A 17,750-nucleotide genomic window follows, 5' to 3' on the forward strand; every position below is an offset into this window, starting at 1 on the left:
CCTTTTTACTAAAAGTATTAATTTTTAATATGTTTCTATTTAAAATGACACATAATATATTATATGATTATTATAGTATAGTATTTGTTTTTTATAAACATGTATCAACTTAACTATATGTATGTTTAGGATTTTAAAAGTTAGCCTCAAATATTCGAATTACTTATAAATTATAATATAATATTTGGGGCAATTCATAGAAATAAAATAAGTTGGAAAAATTTTTACATAACTGTAAACGAAAATGCAACAATCTCAATTGTATATAATTCGCGACACTCTAGCGAGGATTTTAAATACACGTAATCCGCTAGATCCTGTAGCGAATTATGTTGAGAAGCTGATTTCATATAAATTGCTACACTCTATACGGGTTTATGAACAAATGGACACAAAGCATATTCCGTTACGCCCTGTAGCGGATTATGAGAAGAATGGCTCATTATAAAAATCGCGTGAGACTGTAGCAGATTTCATTTGAGGAGAGTGGCTAGAGACTTAGAGAGAGAAAGTAGAGAAAAGGGAGAGGATATTCTTGGAGCAATGGAACAATGGAAGATGAATGGCAGTTGTACCGGCTCAACGACATTGCTCACGTAGCCGGAACCATCAATAAAGAAGTAAGTCTCTTTATTTTCTTTCAATTGGATGATAACTGTATATTTTATTTAATATTAAGGAAGTTATTTATTAATTAAAAAGATATAACCTTAGTTTAGCTTAGGTTTTGAAAATCAAAATTTGAAATTTAAAATTTGAAATTTAAAATTTAAAATTAAATGTAGAGAATTTGAAATTTAAGTTGTCGATGGTAAATTAGTAATTTTAAAACCTAGGTAGTTTAAGTCTTGAAACATAAGCAATGGTTTCGTGATGTCATTGTTAGAAATTAAGCAGGTGTTCTTTATTTCTGAATATGCAGCCAACCCGATGTATTTATAGCGTTCGTAGGCAACAGAATATGTAGTTACATGATAGGATCATACCTTACTTGGAGATGGCTGGATTGTACCACCTGGCTAGGCTGAACGCGCATTAGTTCTGGTTGGATGAGCCTCTGGTCGGTGCATTTATCGAGAGGTGGTGGCCTGAGACCCACACTTTCCATATGCCATTCGGAGAGTGTACTATCACGCTCCAGGACATGGCATATCAGCTGGGGCTGCCCATGGATGGCCAGGCTGTTTCTGAGTGCATGACTGACTTCCACCTGCACATCGAGGGGGCTAGACCGGCATGGAAGTGATTCCAATAGTTACTTGGTGAGCTTTCGCCACTGGATAAGAGAAAATTATACACGGTCCACTTCACATGGTTCCATGAGAGGTTTAGGGTGTTACCGGCTAATGCTTCTGAGGAGACCGTGCACATATATATACGTGCGTATATTATGATGCTTCTGTCGACACAGCTGTTCATGGACAAGAGTGGTAATCGAGTCCACCTTCGCTGGTTGCCATTTGTGGCGAGACTTGACGACATAGGTAGCTATAGCTGGGGCGCAGCTGCGTTGGCCTAGTTGTACCGATGCATGTGTAGGGTGACAAACAGAAATGCCACCAACTTGGCTGGGCCCCTATAATTGCTACAGTCATGGATCTTTTGGCAGTTTCCCACACTGAGACCGCAGGGTTTTGACGCTTTTTCTTTTCCATTGGCATCCAGGTATACTTTAATACACGCATTCTTTCAAGTTATCAACGTTCTACATATGAAATTACAAACTTATGTGATATTTCTGTCATTCAGATGGGCTACATATTTACCCACGTCTGATGGGAAGGAACAACAGATTATTCAGTATCATCTGGCATTAGATCGACTGGGTGATCGAGATGTAAGTCATTTGTTTTTGTTTTCAATATTTTATTAGTTCTTCCCCCACTTATTTGTATACATTGATACAATACTGCTTTGTCTCCTGACTATCAGATTGTGTGGGAGCCTTATGGTTCTCTGGACGTACTTGCAGTCATTCATCTGGAGATACTGACTGAAGAGCACAGTCGGTTATGGTGGGCGGTCACCAATCTGATTTACTTTGCAGTGATTGAGTGGCATCAGGTAGACAGGATCTTCCCACTGCTAGGGGGCGTACAGCATCTGCCTGAGCCAGCCCTGAATATAGAGTATCTTCAAAGTAAGGACGACAGGGGTGGAGATAGATGGTTCCCCACCTACTGTAGGACATGACATGAGCATTGGGACGAGCGAGTTTGCTCTGTATTGAGTATCCAAAGAGTGGCTGATCCTGGTCCATCTGCTGAGTTCCTTCCTGGATTGGTACATGTGCCACTGATCGGGAGTGGTGCTGGCTCGACGGCATGATGCAGGAGGAGCAGCTTGGTGGTGATGACGGAGGCCAGGCAGATCATCGCCTTCATCGATCTAGTGCTAGATGACAGGCTGCTCGTGCTGGACGAGCACCTTCCGTCCACCATGATGACGAGGCTGGATCGTCTCGTGGTCACCCTACTGACACTCAGGTTGGTGGCACTGTGGAGGCTAGTATGGGTGGTACACCTTTTACTCACGTATCTAGCTCCCAGGTATTGCATGAATGTAGCACACAGATGTTTGCTGATCTTGCTACCACTACTTTCACCATGGATTTGGACGATCAGCTGATTGGGCCACAGTTCTATGCGGATTTCACTGAGATCATACGAGGTGACGGTGTTCAGCTACCAGAATCCGATCCCAAGAGGTCCGTCCGAGCCTCCGGAGTACAGGGCATAGCCAGCAGATGTGCTGTCCCAGGTTCCTGAGTCCTAGCTGCCGGTCGACCTGAATGAGCCCGCAGGCAGCCCGTATGACACTTGGTTTGGCATGGGGGGGACGCCGCCATCTGCATTTGCAGTTGGGCTACAGGATGCTTCACCCGGATATCGGCGAGCGACCAGAGTTAGGCGTTCGACTCGATGTGGCACAGGCTCGCACCTAATTGGTCCATTTGGGGGCGACCATGATGATGATGGTGACCAGCAGTAGCGCCCATTGTGTTAGTTTCGACCGTTATATTTGTATGAATTATGACTTATTTATTTTCTGTTAGTCTTAACGACTTGTGACAGTTATATTTGTATGACTTATGTAGTTAACTTGTTTTGTGTTAGTGTTAATACCTGGTGGCTATTATTTTTGTACGACTTATTGCTTATGACGAATACATTTGTATGAATTCGTGCATTTTGCATCATGGGTTGTTACTATTACACAGGTATTCATGGATTTGTTCCAAAGTGAGCCACTCTCCTCATAATTCGTTACAGGATGTAGCGGTTTATGTGAAATCAACTTCTCAACGTAATTCGCGACAGAGTGTAGCAAATTACGTGTATTTAGAATTCGCATTATGGTGTCGCGAATTACATACAATTGGAATTGTTGCATTTTCGTCTGTAGTTTCATAATGTTATATTTACATAAAGATTTTCCAACTTATTTTATTTATGTGAATTGCCCTAATATTCGTATGCTATTTAATTTTATAGCAAGTTATCGAAATTCGAAACTGAGTTATTGTGATTAATAACCTTTTTTCCGGCTTCTCTTTGTATGGAGAGTTACAAATAAATAAAATAACTGAATGATAAAAAAAAAAAAAGCGCATATGCATAGAGAGTGTGTTACAGGTGAAAAAGAGAAAAAGAAAAAGAGGTGGCCCCTGCCGGCTGTTTTTTTTTTATAAAAAAATTATTGTTATGTTATTTTTGTTTATGAAAAAGTAGTGTGTTTTAATTTAGAATGAAAATAATCACAAATTAAAAGATAGATTTTGTATTTTAAAAATTAAAATTTACAAATCAAAAGATAAGTTTTGTGTTATTTTATAAATCGAAAGGTAGGTTTTGTATCAATTTATAAATTAAAGAATAGATTTTGTATTATTTTACAAATTAAAGAATTTTGTATTTAAAAGAAATTAAACTTCACAGATAAAAAAAATTAAATTTATAATTTTCATATAAAAAAATACACCAAATTTTACATATTAAAAAATATTACTATAATCCCAATAGCAGACTCTGCATCTTAGGGTTTTATGTTTCATGAATAATGATGATGTTCATATATAAGTTATTGCTTAGGCTAATCAATTAAGTCATGGTCCATTGGGCTTTCTCATTCTAAGGATCAATAATACAATTGGATAGGTAGAATGCAATAATGAAAATAAACATAAAAAATTTGAGTAGCTTAACATTGAAGAAATCAATGTCAGTAGCATCAGCACAAATTAAGCTTCACGTTGAACATTAATAATATGAATTATTATTAGGGTTATAACTAAGATCCGTATTGATCCCTTTTTTCTGCGGTGTGTCGTGTATATCTCTTGTTCATGTCTTCATTTTAGATGCACGCGCAGTGGATAAGGTAAGGCATGATACATAATACGGTATCAGATTCTGAAGTATAGTTTCTATGTTTAAATATCCATGATATGTTCATGCAGTGTCACATACATACTCACGTGAAGGCTTAACAATATCATACTCATATAAAAATAACAAAAATATATTTTATGCAATGCAAATATAGAGTGAATGAACTCTCTTAATTTTTTAAAATTTTTTTACAAAATATAATTTTTTATCTTACCCTTTTTAAGTGAAATCAAAAAGAATATATATATAAAAAATATTGAATAACAAAAAATCACATCTTACAAAAAAAAAAATAATAATAAAATACATTTTTATAACACCATTTTTTCCCTTTCTTTTAAGGTTGCATGTGATCATTTCGGAGGACGGCAAAATTTAACCTAAATAAATTTTGGCCAATAAATGAGAGAATAGAAGAGTTGCCAATAAAATAGCAGGGTTAGTAGTTGACTTAAGAATTGTGTTTGTTTATAAGTATGCTATACTAATAAGAAAAACTTATGTGATTATAATAAAGATGTGAAAATTATTTTGATTCTTTAACTATTAAAATTTTGTTAAATAATATTTTATAAGAGTATTATTTTAGTCTTTAATTTTTGGACTAAATTTTAATTTTATCTCTAAAATTTAAAACATTTTATTTTTATCTTAAAGTCTTATTTTGTGCCATAGTACATTGGAGAATTATTTAATTTTTTAATATATTTATGGATAATACATATATATTATTAATAAATTTGAGTGAAAGATAATAGAATTGAATGAATTGATATATATATATATATATATATATATATATATATATATATATATATATATATATATATATATATATATATATATATGATTTTGTTATCCTGTGTTCGAATGACATAGATTAAGTATATTATAAAAAGTATTTTAATATTATTTATTATTTCTAAATTACTTAATAATTATTCAATTATTTAATAAAAAAAGACCGAATTTATTTTTAAATAATAATAATAATAATAATAATAATAATAATAATAATAATAATAACAAAGAAGTTAGATAGATAAATAGAAGTACAAAATACTTTATTATTTCAGCTAATTATTAAAAAATTTATTTCGATTTATGTTTAATAATTAATCGTCAAAATATATTTGTAATTATTAGCACATATTAAAATTGAGTAAAATAAAAATAAAAAATATAAACTTAAGCTAAATAAATCATTAACTGAATAGTATCATAATATTTTATCTTTTATTAAATTAATTTAATGTATAGAATTTTGTTAATACATATCTAAAAAATATATTTTAAAAATATCATAGAAAATATTTTATTAAAAATAATTAAAAAATAATTTTTTTATATTTCTAATGCATTAATTTCATCAAAAACTTAAAAAAATTTATTATTATACTTTTAAAAATATCTTTAGAATATAACATAAATAAATTCATTTAATAAAATATGTTTTTATTCGATACCAACTACTAAAACTCCATCAACAAAAAAGAGTTAGAGGACAAGAGCACATGGTATTACTGGCTTGATATTTGAGCATGTGGGTAAGGCAATGGTATTAATTATTTTTCCTTTCACATACAGTAGTAATCTTTGGCCTCCAAATCTACCTTCAACTTTATTCTTCTACTTTTATATAGGGCTTCCTCTTACCTAAGTTTAAAGTAGAGAGATGACTTTATCCTTGAATTAGGGATCACTGAAATTAAGCACAATGTTGATGACATGACAATATAAATAAAACCCTAAAAATAAAATAACAAAAATAAACGATAAATTAAAAAGTATTTAATCAAAATTGTATTCTTAAGGGTATTGAATAAGCAGTAATTTTTTTCCTTGATTTTTCCAATATTTTGAAGGTATGAAATAAAAAGTTAAATAATTAATATTCGTGTGTTGTATTGTTTTTATAAAAAAGTTTCTTATGGTATTTTTAACTAGTGTTCTTATGTAGCTTATTAATACTTTTTTTCAAAAAATCACATAAAAAGAATAATAATAATATCAAATTTAAGAGTAATAATTAATAGAAGTGAAGTTGCATTGAGGTTGCCGGCTTAGTAATTAATTAATGACCTAATTTGTAGGATATTTTTTTGTGGCCTTTGATTGGAACATTTATTTAGGATTATGTTACAGACACTAAAATCAACTATTAAAATTAATTATCAGTATAAAATATATGTTAAATTATAAATATATATTAAAAATAAATTAAATTACATATATATTTATACACAAATACATTAATAATTAATTTTAATATATAAATAATATTTTTTATTTATTTATTATAATATAGCACGATCTATGTAATTTGGGTATTATTTTCAGTTTTTTCACCTAATTAGAAAACAAATTTAAAAAAAAAATCTCAAACAATAATTCAAGAAATCATTTCATACTCTGTTTAGTGGTACCCTCCTCTTCCTCTGCCGTACAAAATAGCGTACATGAAACGTTTGTTTATCGTTTGCGCACTTCTCTAGTTGATAATAAGCATATCTAGAAGAAGAGAAGGGTATTATTATAATTTTGTGGGAGTAATGTAAAAATATGTATTAGTTTTTTAAAGGTTTAATTAATCTGCAGGTGTTATAGTTTTATCGAATTTTTAATTAGGTTTTTATATTTTTTTTCTTTTCAATTAGATCTTTATACATTTTTTTTCAATTTAGTATTTGTTAACGTTAAACGTTAAAAAAATGTTAGTGAATTGTGAAATTATTTGTATACCTCTAGGAACCTAATTAAAAAGAAAAAAAGTATAAGAACTTAATTAAAAATTTAGAGAAATTACTAATATTCAATGAAAGATATTTCTATAATCTCTATTTAATAATTCTAGGACATAAAAAATATTTTTATAATCCCTTTTATTTTATCACTATCATTTTTTTCTTATTTATATACAAATTGTACCAAAAATACCGTCTCTTTATTGTTTTGACTTTCAAAATACCTTATCTTAAGAATATAAAAAAAATAATGGATAAAATGAAACAGAAAAATAGTAGTAATAAGTATAATATAAAATTCAATTTTCATCACTCAAGTATTTATTATAACCAACATAACGAAAGAATTTGCATATGGCATATGGTAACGAGAATCATTGATAGAATAATAACTAAAATTGTTTACAAAAATTGAGTTCTATATAGTTCCTCAAACAAAAGAACCAATTTGGCTGACAAAAACTAAAAAATAAGTATATTAAAAAAACGAATTTTCCTTATGGTAACAAGAACCATCAGAAAGAAATCCCTAAAGGCTGCTTGCTCACTACAACATTTTGGGTCTATAGCCACGATTTTTTTGGTCACAGTAAAAAACCGTGACCATAGACCCTCTATGGTCACGGTTTTTTAGGGTGACCACAAAAAAAAGCTATAGTCACGGTTTTTTTGGAAAGGGTGACCATAGAGTACCTATGGTCACGGTTTTTTAAAAAAGAGTGGCCTAAAAGGGTCTATGGTCACGGTTTTGAGGGGTGACCTAAAGGGGTCTATGGTCACGGTTTTTTACAGTGACCAAAAAGGGTCTATGGTCACAGTTTTTCAAAAAAGGGTGACCTAAAATGGTCTATGGTCACGGTTTTGGGGGGTGGCCTAAAGGGGTCTATGGTCACGGTTTTGGAGGGTGGCCTAAAAAGGTCTATGGTCACGGTTTTGGGAGTGACCTAATGGGTCTATGGTCACGGTTTTTTACAGTGACCAAAAGGGGGCTATGGTCACGGTTTTTCAAAAAAGGGTGACCTAAAAGGGTCTATGGTCACGGTTTTGGGGGGTGACCTAAAGGGGTCTATGGTCACGGTTTTGGGGGTGGCCTAAAAGGGTCTATAGTCACGATTTTGGGGAGTGGCCTAAAGAGATCTATGGTCACGGTTTTGGGGGTGGCCTAAAAGGGTTATGGTCACGATTTTGGGGGTGGCCTAAAGGAGTCTATGGTCACGGTTTTTTACATTGACCAAAAAGGGTCTATGGTCACGGTTTTTCGGAAGGGTGACCTAAAAGGGTCTATGGTCACGACTTTGAGAGTGACTTAAAAGAGTCTATGGTCACGGTTTGTCACAAAATGATTAATTTTTAAAAATAATATATATTATTTTATATTTTTTTATAAAATTAGTATATAATTTTTATTAATAATTAAATTTTAAATATTGACTAAAAATTAATTTTTTAAATTAAAAAAATTAATTGTTAAATATAAATAAAAATAATTAATTTTTGAGTTTTTCATATATTTAAAATTTAAAATTTTAATAATTAAAAACTAATAATAGTTTATGTGATTTATTTTAAAATATTTTTAATAGGGGTTAAGTATATTTTTTGTTCCTAAAGTTTGACAAAAGTTTCAAAAATATCCTTAAATTTTATTTTGTTTCAATTTTGTCCCAAAATTTTTTGATTTGCATCAAATATACCCTTAACAGCTATTTTTTCAAAAAATTTAAGACCAATTCAACAACAATTTCATAAGAAGAACCCTCAACACAAGCAAATCAAACATAATTTTCATGTATTATTGTTAAATTGATCTTAATTTTTTTGAAAATTTAGCCGGTAGAGATATATTTAATGCAAATCGAGAACTTTTGGGACAAAATTGAAACAAAATAAAACTTAGGGGTATTTTTAAAATTTTTATCAAACTTCAAAGACAAAAAATATACTTTACCCTTTTAATAGAATATATTTAATTTAAAATTATTATTCTATCCATCAATTTTATCAAAATATCTATTCAATCCAAATTTTTTTATAAAATTCTTAATTTTAAACTCTAATTCCCAAATTAAAAATCACAATCCCTAACCCTAAACCCCCAAATCCCTAATTTCCCAAAATACAAACCCTCAACGCCCCCTCCTCACGGTAACACACGCACACACCCACGGAAACGCAGAGAGAGAGGGAAAACGGAGAAGGGAAGAGAGGGAGGAGGAAGGAGACGGCGCCGACGGAGCTGGCAGCCGCCGTCGCAGTCGATGCTCGCAAGGAAGAGAGGGAGAGTGAGGGTGATCGAGCTGAGAAGAAGCAGGGAATCGGTTGCAACTAACCCTGCAGCTGTGTCATGAACTGCTTCTCCAACCTCTCATCCTACACAGCCGCCATCCTCGCTCGCTTCCTATCCAGCCGTCGTTCCCTCTGCAACTTTCCCATTAAGCTAACTCTTCCTCCTACTCTCTCTCCCCGCTCTCAATTCGTGCTCGCTAGGTTTCCTTCTCGCTGCTGCTGCTACTCCTCCTCCTCTGCCAAGAAAGGCTGCAAGAAGAAGGTGGTGGAGCCTGAACCTGTGGCGTCTGTTATGGAGCACGAGGAGAAGGTCACCTTCTTTGTGGTCCGAAAAGGGGACATCGTTGGAGTATATGATACACTCGTTGATTGCCAGTCTCAAGTTGGATCCTCTGTAATTATTCTCTTTTGGAACCCTATATTATCTATAATGCTCTCTTATTCATGTTTCTAACAACTAGTTTCTCTATAATGCTCTCTTATTCATGTTTCTAACAATTAGTTTCTATTGTTGCTGCTATTCGAATTACTTTTTGTTGTTTCCCCTTTTTAGATAATTATTCTCTTCTCTGCATGATTACAATGGGTGGTGTGATTACTTTATCTGTTTTATTGGACAGGACACTAGTGGCTATTTATGTGGTTGTTTTGTTTGTGGTTCTTGTCTCCCATGACAATAGTGAAATGTAGAAGGAATATTCAAAGGCTATTGAGAATGAGGTATTGACTTTTCCCATTGTGTTATTGTCTTGCCTTTCAGGTATGTGATCCTCCTGTTAGTGTGTACAAGGGATATTCTTTATCGAAGGACACTCAGAATTATCTTGTTTCACGTGGACTCAAGAATGCCTTGTACACAATTAGAGCTGCTGATTTGACAGAGGATTTATTGGCATGCTTGTTCCTTGCCCTTTCAAAGTATGTAACTTTTTCATTGTGTTCAATATTATTTTCATTTTGTCAAATCTGTTACTGAGCCTGACCAACATAGCATGCGAAGAAAGTTAGTATAGCTGTTAGTTGAAGGTATTCCATTTATTAAAATTTATAACTACTTCTAAGTTCTACCGATACTATTTTTTCTCTTGTCCGTATTATTTATCATCTTTGATCCCACCCAAGCTTATATCGCATCCTTAACATTAATTTTGAATTGAAGGTCTTGGCCAAGTTTTGATTCAGAGTAATTTGAGTTGATAGTCGAATTTGCTCCAAGGTTGTGTAAAATATCTATTACATTCATATTAGAAGGGTATAGATGACTCTTGTGGGACATGGGAGTATTTCCTGTATGGCCTATATGCTTCTATACTCTTGCAAGATAATATTTTCCTGTATGGCTTAAAATTCTTTCTTTTTCATTGATAGGCTCTGTTACTTTTTGATGATATTAGAAATCCCCATTTTATCATGTATTCTTATATACTCATAAAAGGATTAGGTAGTGGGAAGTTGTATGTTGTGTTAACTTTTTCCTTCTGTAATATATCATCAAGATTTATGGCTGACACTTTTAAATAAGTATGAGGTTTATTCTAAGCTAATCATGGATTATATGTCTCAGGATCCTGCTTCTATTGAAAGGGCCACTTCAAGTAACGATGTATCGAAAAAGAGATATGTAGAGATGCTTGAACTAGATAATGTGGTAAGTTTCCTACAATTTGGAAGTACATGGTTATTAAGAAGCCAAATATAATAGCTACATGCCTAAAAATGTTATTTATGTCAAATATGTTGTAAATTTTAAATTTGTGTTAAAATTATCAATTCTTGAGCAACTTTCATATTGAGAAAAGTTTGGATATCATTGTTATTATAGATATCTGAATTATGTTATCTTTATAATACCCATTACATGTCTTGATATTATGTTATTATAGATATACTGATGCGCATGAATCCTTTTTTTTCTTTTTGGTTGCTTGGTGCTACTGTTATTTCAACAATAACTACCATGCTTAAACCATGAGGGATTATAATAATTAAACTATTGAGTGACAGTCTACCAAAGTTACATCCACATGACATGTCACTTTTCTTTTATTTGGAAAAAAGAGGTATTTAAAGGAATGATTGAATGGTGATGCTCTTAGGGTTTTTAGTAAGATATTGACTAAAATGCACATGACACCATGTTAGTTCAGTTGGCTTATAAATAGTTGAAAGTAGTTGCATTTTATATATAAAATATCAAGTGACACACAAGTTACACTATTTCCTTGCAGCTTGAACAAAACATGCTTTAATAATTTCTTTGCAGCTTGAACAAAGTAAATTTGTAAATTTGAGGAGAAGAAGAAACTTGAAAATTAGGGTTTATACAACTATCTCTTCAAGTACTTTGGTAATATATACAACTATCTCTTCAAGTACTTTATATTGTTTTATGATGTGTCATATACTACGATGTGGATGTGTGCTGTATAGTGTGTACTAGCTATTATATGTGTGATGTATATATGTTTTAATGATATGTTTTTTTTTCCTAAGTTGAAGAAGAATAAATGTAGGTGTTTATGTCTAATGTGACTTTACTTTGCATGTTAATGAAGCAGGTGTTGAGCTTTCAAATGTTTAAGTGGCTGAAATAAAAGTTCTCAAGCGTTGAGAAGAAAGAATAGCAATACCAGAAACAATCTATCCTGGCAGAGTCTAAATTGTATTGCTTTCACGCCTGTGGAACAATTTTGTTAATAGTATCTACTTAGTGTTAGTGTATATATCACTGTATGAAACTAAGATTGAGACAAGTGTATTCACTCAACTATATTGATATGTTAGCTGGTTACTTTAATCACAACTTATCTTAATTTTTGATTATCATTTTTTATTTTTAGATTTATTTTGTGATCATCATCATTTTGGGATGTCATTATGCTTTAAAAAAAATCTCATAAAACAAAATAGGCTTTGGTCACGGTAAAAACCGTGACCATAGATAAGGCTATGGTCACGGTTTTGTGGGGTGACCATAGATAAGCTATGGTCACGGTGAAAAACCGTGACCATAGATAAGGCTATAGTCACTGTTTTAAGATGGGGGCGACCATAGAGGCTATGGTCACGGCGAAAAACCGTGACCATAGATAGGGCTATGGTCACGGTTTTAACGAAGGGTGACCATAGAGGCTATGGTCACAGTGAAAACCGTGACCATAGATAGGGCTATGTTCACGGTTTTGAGGTGGGGTGACCATAGAGCTATGGTCATGGAAAAAACCGTGACCATAGATAAGGCTATGATCACGGTTTTAAGGTGGGGTGACCATAGAGCTATGGTCACGGCAAAAACCGTGACCATAGATAAGGCTATGGTCACGGTTTTTACGCGTGACCATAGATTAACCTATGGTCACGGTGAAAAAACGTGGCCTAAAGTGTCAGAATTTGAAAATTGAAACCGTGACCATAGATAAAAAAACCGTGACCATAGACCTATGGCCACGAGAGAATAGACCACGGTAAAAAACTGTGACCATAGATCTATGGTCACCCTTTTTACTAGCTATGGTCACGGTTTTTTACCGTGACCATAGACCTTTTTTTTTGTAGTGGCTCTAGCATAAACAGATATTCCATCTCCCTTAGATATGATCTTTGCCATTGCAACTGATGTCAAGTGACGCACAGGCCGTCGAACACTAAAAGTGAGCAGCGAATACAATGCATCCTCACACCGTCTTTGCCACAACAAAATATTTTCCTAGAAGATATGATAAATTGTAACATCAGAAAACACACTAAGATTTTTAATGAAAACCCAAATCAACAACAATAAATAATATCAAATGAATAGCACCAAATCTTAATTATAAGCCAATTCTCAAAAGGTATGTTTTTCATTCCAATTTTAAGAGTAGTTGGTCTATTGAATGGACAGAAAATCCACATTGCAATGTCTGTGAAAGTTCCATCAAGTGCCGGCTGCACATGAACATAAAACCTTGCACTTTGCAAGTCTCCACGTTTGAGAAAGTCATTTCTAGGAACAAAATGTCTGTACAAAAATCCTTGGTCCATTCAATATGCAACAACTTAGTTTTAACTTGTATATACAAAATGATCTGGATGCACACAGCTAACGATGTTCACAGCAAAATTAAATCATATGTCAATTCTCCAATTAACAAAATTCTTGTACATGAATATTTATATTCTAAACCCTAAACCATCATATAAAAAAAATTCAAAAATCAATTTAAGAAATAGATATTCAAATAATATCATATTTTTAAAAAATTGACATATGCATAAACATGTTACATCAAATTTTAAAAACTGAAGATCAAATTATGTCCTTTTAAATCTCTTTTTTTTTTCGATAATGTCAGCATCAAAGAATATCTCTATAAGGATAAGTATTATCTAAACTTAGCTAGGCAAATAATAATATTTCATTAGTAATACCATATGATGCATCACATGTAAGCAAATATGGTAAAAGCAATATGCTGACCTTGCATGAACAGAACCAAATATCGAATTACAACTCCAAAGCATCACAAAGGAAATAAATAAATATTCCAGTTCTTAGGTTCTGATTGAATTGACTTGAAGCACCTTAAGAATGAATCTTACTCAGCATAAAACTCAATATGTGAGCAAATAACCAGAATTTACTGCTAAACATATTAAGCTTTATCTCGTAGGAACAATATTGAAGCATTACCCTTTTATTTTTTTGCACCTTATATTCAATTAGAATTTACATCCAAATAGTCACTACTGCAGAAACTACCTCCACTAAGCAAAGCATCCAATACCTAGCCATCCAAGATGCTTGTGATAAGACAAGTATGTTTGCATATAACATTAGCTTGTAGGTCATTTATTGAAAGAGTTTGTCATAATTGAAGGCCTAGATATAAAACCAAACCAGAGATTATATCTCAACAGTGATAATCCAATTGAAGATGTTCAAGGTATTAAAACTACTACTACATCTCCCCTTGGAATAGTGAAATTGCAAGCAGTGAGAGAGTTTATTAGGTCTAACAAGGTAAAATTTTCTTAGCTTTATCCCGACTGACCCCATTCTCAAAATGTTATAATTTTTTCAAACTATTAATTAGCTCAAATTTTAATTTTTCAGGCTTGCATTCATAGTCCAAATCCCAAAATGAAAGCTTAGAATTAAAATTAAAAAAAAAAAAGATAAAACAAAAATATCCGTCCAATGCATATTTTCATCAGCAAGTATGAAGCTTTTTTTTGGGGGTACATGCTAATACCTCCAAATTACAAGTCAATGGTCCAACAACATTAAAAAACAACTTAGTATTATTGATAACAAATCTAAAAGAAAATTTCCAAAATAAAAAATGTATATAGATTATGAGTAAAGAAAAATAAGGTTATTTCGCCTCTACCTAAGTTCAAGATGCAGAACTTCTTCGAAAACTGTTTGCTTAATTGCCGTCCTGCTGAATCAGGCTTCGAGTCCATTAACTCGCAGCAGCAATTTGAAAATTTTGCCGATCTGTGGCTGGCAGTGTGCACATCAATGAGTTTAGGGTAAGAAGGAGAGTGAAAGCTAACGTTGATTGCAACACTGTGTGGGTCTTGTGGAGAGTTCGGAATGCTGAGATATTTGAAGGAGAAAGAACCACATCTCAAGTGATTTTTGTTACGGCATCAAAGCTCCAAGATTTATCGCTAACACTTTCAACCTTGATTCATCTTTGTTTCGTCGACTGTTGCTGGTAGTGGATGAATGGCCTTCTTTTAGTGGTGATGAGCATGGGAGGGATGCCGAGCAGAGGAGATGCCGCAACAGGGGACCTTACGGTGGATCTAGCGGGAGCTCAAGAAGTTAGGGCTACTGGGTTAGGACGAGATGAGTGTGGGACAAAATAATAAAGGATTTTTGGGAATTTTCAAAATATGATGGTATCTTTGATTAGTTTTTTTTTTAATGTGAGAATATTTATTTTTTAATAGAATATTTTGTTATTTTAAACATTTTTGTCACGGTATGGACTAAATTGAAAAAAATTATATGGTATAGGAACTCAATTGAAAAGAAAAAAAATATAGGGACTTAATTGAAAATTTGGTAAAACTATAGGGACCTGCAGAGTAATTAAGCCTTTTTTAAAATGAACACCTTTTAATTGTTCTTAAAAAGCCTAATAAATAAGTGCTTTCGACATATTTGTTAATAATAACAATAATTCGTATTTTAAATCTCTACTAATTAACAACATAGCCTCGACTAAAAGAAGGAATAATAGGATTGATGTTCTGATGATTCATGGACGACTAGTATGAAATCAAATTAAAATAGAATAAAAGTTACAATTAAAGGATTTTATAAAGATCTTTATCGATAGAATTATACTCTGAGGATTGGTTTTCGGGGTGGGTTAGTGAAGCAAATTGATAGAGATGAAGCGATAGCATTGGAGGTAATGCTATCTGCGAATGAAATTAGGGAGGCAATGTAGAATTATGAATCTTCTAAAACACCAAGTAATGATAGGTACAATATGAACTTCATCAAACAGTGCTGGGATGAGATTGGTCAGGAGTTTACTATAGTTGTGATGGGGAAACTACCAGCTGATGCGAACGTCACGTGGGTGACGCTAGTCCCGAAATATGTGGGTAATAAGAAGATCAAGGACTTTCGGCCGATCAGTATGGTTGGGTGTGTCTATAAAGTGATATCAAAGATATTGGTGAGAAAAATGAGGTTAGTAATGCCAGGTTGTGAAGGGTAGAAAAATTCATGACGACGCCCTTATTGCGTGTGAGACGGTTCAATGGCTCAAGACACGTAGGAAGAAGGTAGCAATTATAAAGTTAGATTTTCAGAAATCATATGATAGAGTCAGGTGGAGTGACGTTGGGATTTTTGCCAGTAAAGAATTTCATAAAAACAGTCGCGTTGTAGATATAGTCTCTAAACCGACAGAAATCCCTTCGTACAAACGTTTTGGTTGTCACAAGTAACAAACCCCTTTAAAATTGATAACCGAGTATTTAAACCTCGGGTCGTCTTCTCAAGGAATTGCAGGGAGGTATGTTCTTATTATTGGCTATGAAAAAGGTAAAATTGGGGGTTTTGGAAGTAAGGTGGGAATATGTTATATGACAAGTAAAATAAAATAATACTAATAAAATCTCTTGGCAAGGTATAAGAACTGGAAGTTCTATCCTAGTTATCTTTATCAATTATGATGAGAATTGGATTTTTCTCCCACTTTGTTAACCTCTAACTATGAAGGTAAGTTAAGTGGATGAATTAATTCGAATCCTCAAGTCCTAGTCTTTCCTTGGGAAAGGCTAGAGTTATTGGAATATGAATTAATGAAATGAAGAAATCCAATTTTCAATCAACAATGGAGCTGATAACCTTAGGGTCACCAATTAATCAACCACAGCCAAGAATGTAAAAAGCTAAATTAAAATCATAAATATCTAGAATACCTTCAATTCATTCAAAGCAGTAAAATCTAACATGGAAGACATTCATAAGCCAATTAGGCAACAGGAAAATCCAAATTATTTATATAAATAAAAGACAGCAGTCATCAATTTGAAATATCTCAAATAACATTAATCAAGAAAATCAATCTAAACATGGAACATTAAAAAATAAATAAAAATAAAGAACCTGGGATTGAGAGTCACTCCTAAAACTAAGAGAAGTCCTAAATCCTAATCCTAAGAGAGATGAGAGAACCTCTCTCACTAAAAACTATATCTAAAATATGAAAAGTGAATTATGAAAGCCTTATCATGAATGGATGTATTCCCCCACTTTATAGTCTCAAATCTGTGTTTTCTGGGCCGCAAACTAGATCAGAAACAGCCCAGAATTCGCTGGTCTCGAATTCAACCACGCTGGATTTCCGTCACTGCGACGCAGCCGCATGGATCACGCGGTAGCGTCGCCTAGCGTCAGGGAAACTATAGCATATTATATATCAAATCGAAGCCCCGGACGTTAGCTTTCCAACGCAAGTAGAACCGCGTCATTTGGACCTCTGTAGCTAAAGTTATAGCCGTTTGAGTGAGAAGAGGTCAGGCTAGATAGCTTAACAGTTTCTCCAACTTCTTGTATTCCTTCCACTTTTGCAAGCTTCCTTTCCATCCTCTGAGTCATTCCTGCCTTGTAATCTCTGAAATCACTTAACACACATATCAAGGCATCTAATGGTAATAAGAGAGGATTAAACATAGGGAACTTAAGGCCAAAGAAGCATGTTTTCAATCAAAGCACATAATTAGGAAGGCAAATGTAAAACCATGCAAATAGTATGAATAAGTGGGTAAAGAGCTGATAAAAACCACTCAATTGAGCACAAGATAAACCATAAAA

General features: G+C 33.1%; 1 protein-coding gene across 6 annotated transcripts; it reads left to right on the forward strand.

Moving 5' to 3' along the window:
* Positions 1 to 9,119: 9,119 nt before the first annotated feature.
* LOC112702484 (uncharacterized) lies at positions 9,120 to 12,224 on the forward strand. 6 transcript variants are annotated; one of them, XR_003154150.3, is made up of 5 exons: positions 9,120 to 9,815; positions 10,182 to 10,339; positions 10,986 to 11,069; positions 11,650 to 11,768; positions 11,977 to 12,224. XR_003154150.3 is itself a non-coding variant. In XM_025753534.3 (4 exons), exons 1-3 carry the CDS (start codon positions 9,480 to 9,482, stop codon positions 11,044 to 11,046), a joined length of 555 nt encoding a protein of 184 aa, XP_025609319.1. In that variant the 5' UTR covers positions 9,120 to 9,479; the 3' UTR covers positions 11,047 to 11,069; positions 11,977 to 12,224. The 6 variants fall into 6 exon arrangements, 2 of the variants coding, with proteins under 2 accessions (XP_025609319.1, XP_025609318.1); XR_003154149.3 differs by having other exon boundaries at positions 11,980 to 12,224; XR_003154152.3 differs by having other exon boundaries at positions 11,685 to 11,768.
* The last annotated feature ends 5,526 nt before the right edge of the window (positions 12,225 to 17,750 follow it).

This window comes from Arachis hypogaea, chromosome 7, assembly GCF_003086295.3.
Source record: "Arachis hypogaea cultivar Tifrunner chromosome 7, arahy.Tifrunner.gnm2.J5K5, whole genome shotgun sequence".
Lineage (NCBI taxonomy): Eukaryota > Viridiplantae > Streptophyta > Magnoliopsida > Fabales > Fabaceae > Arachis > Arachis hypogaea.

Coding starts and splice junctions, on each gene's coding strand:
- LOC112702484 (XM_025753534.3), top strand. CDS start 9,480: ATGAACTGCTTCTCCAACCTCTCATCCTACACAGCCGCCATCCTCGCT. Junction 9,816..10,181: donor AGTCTCAAGTTGGATCCTCT/GTAATTATTCTC, acceptor CTTGCCTTTCAG/GTATGTGATCCTCCTGTTAG. Junction 10,340..10,985: donor TTGTTCCTTGCCCTTTCAAA/GTATGTAACTTT, acceptor TATATGTCTCAG/GATCCTGCTTCTATTGAAAG.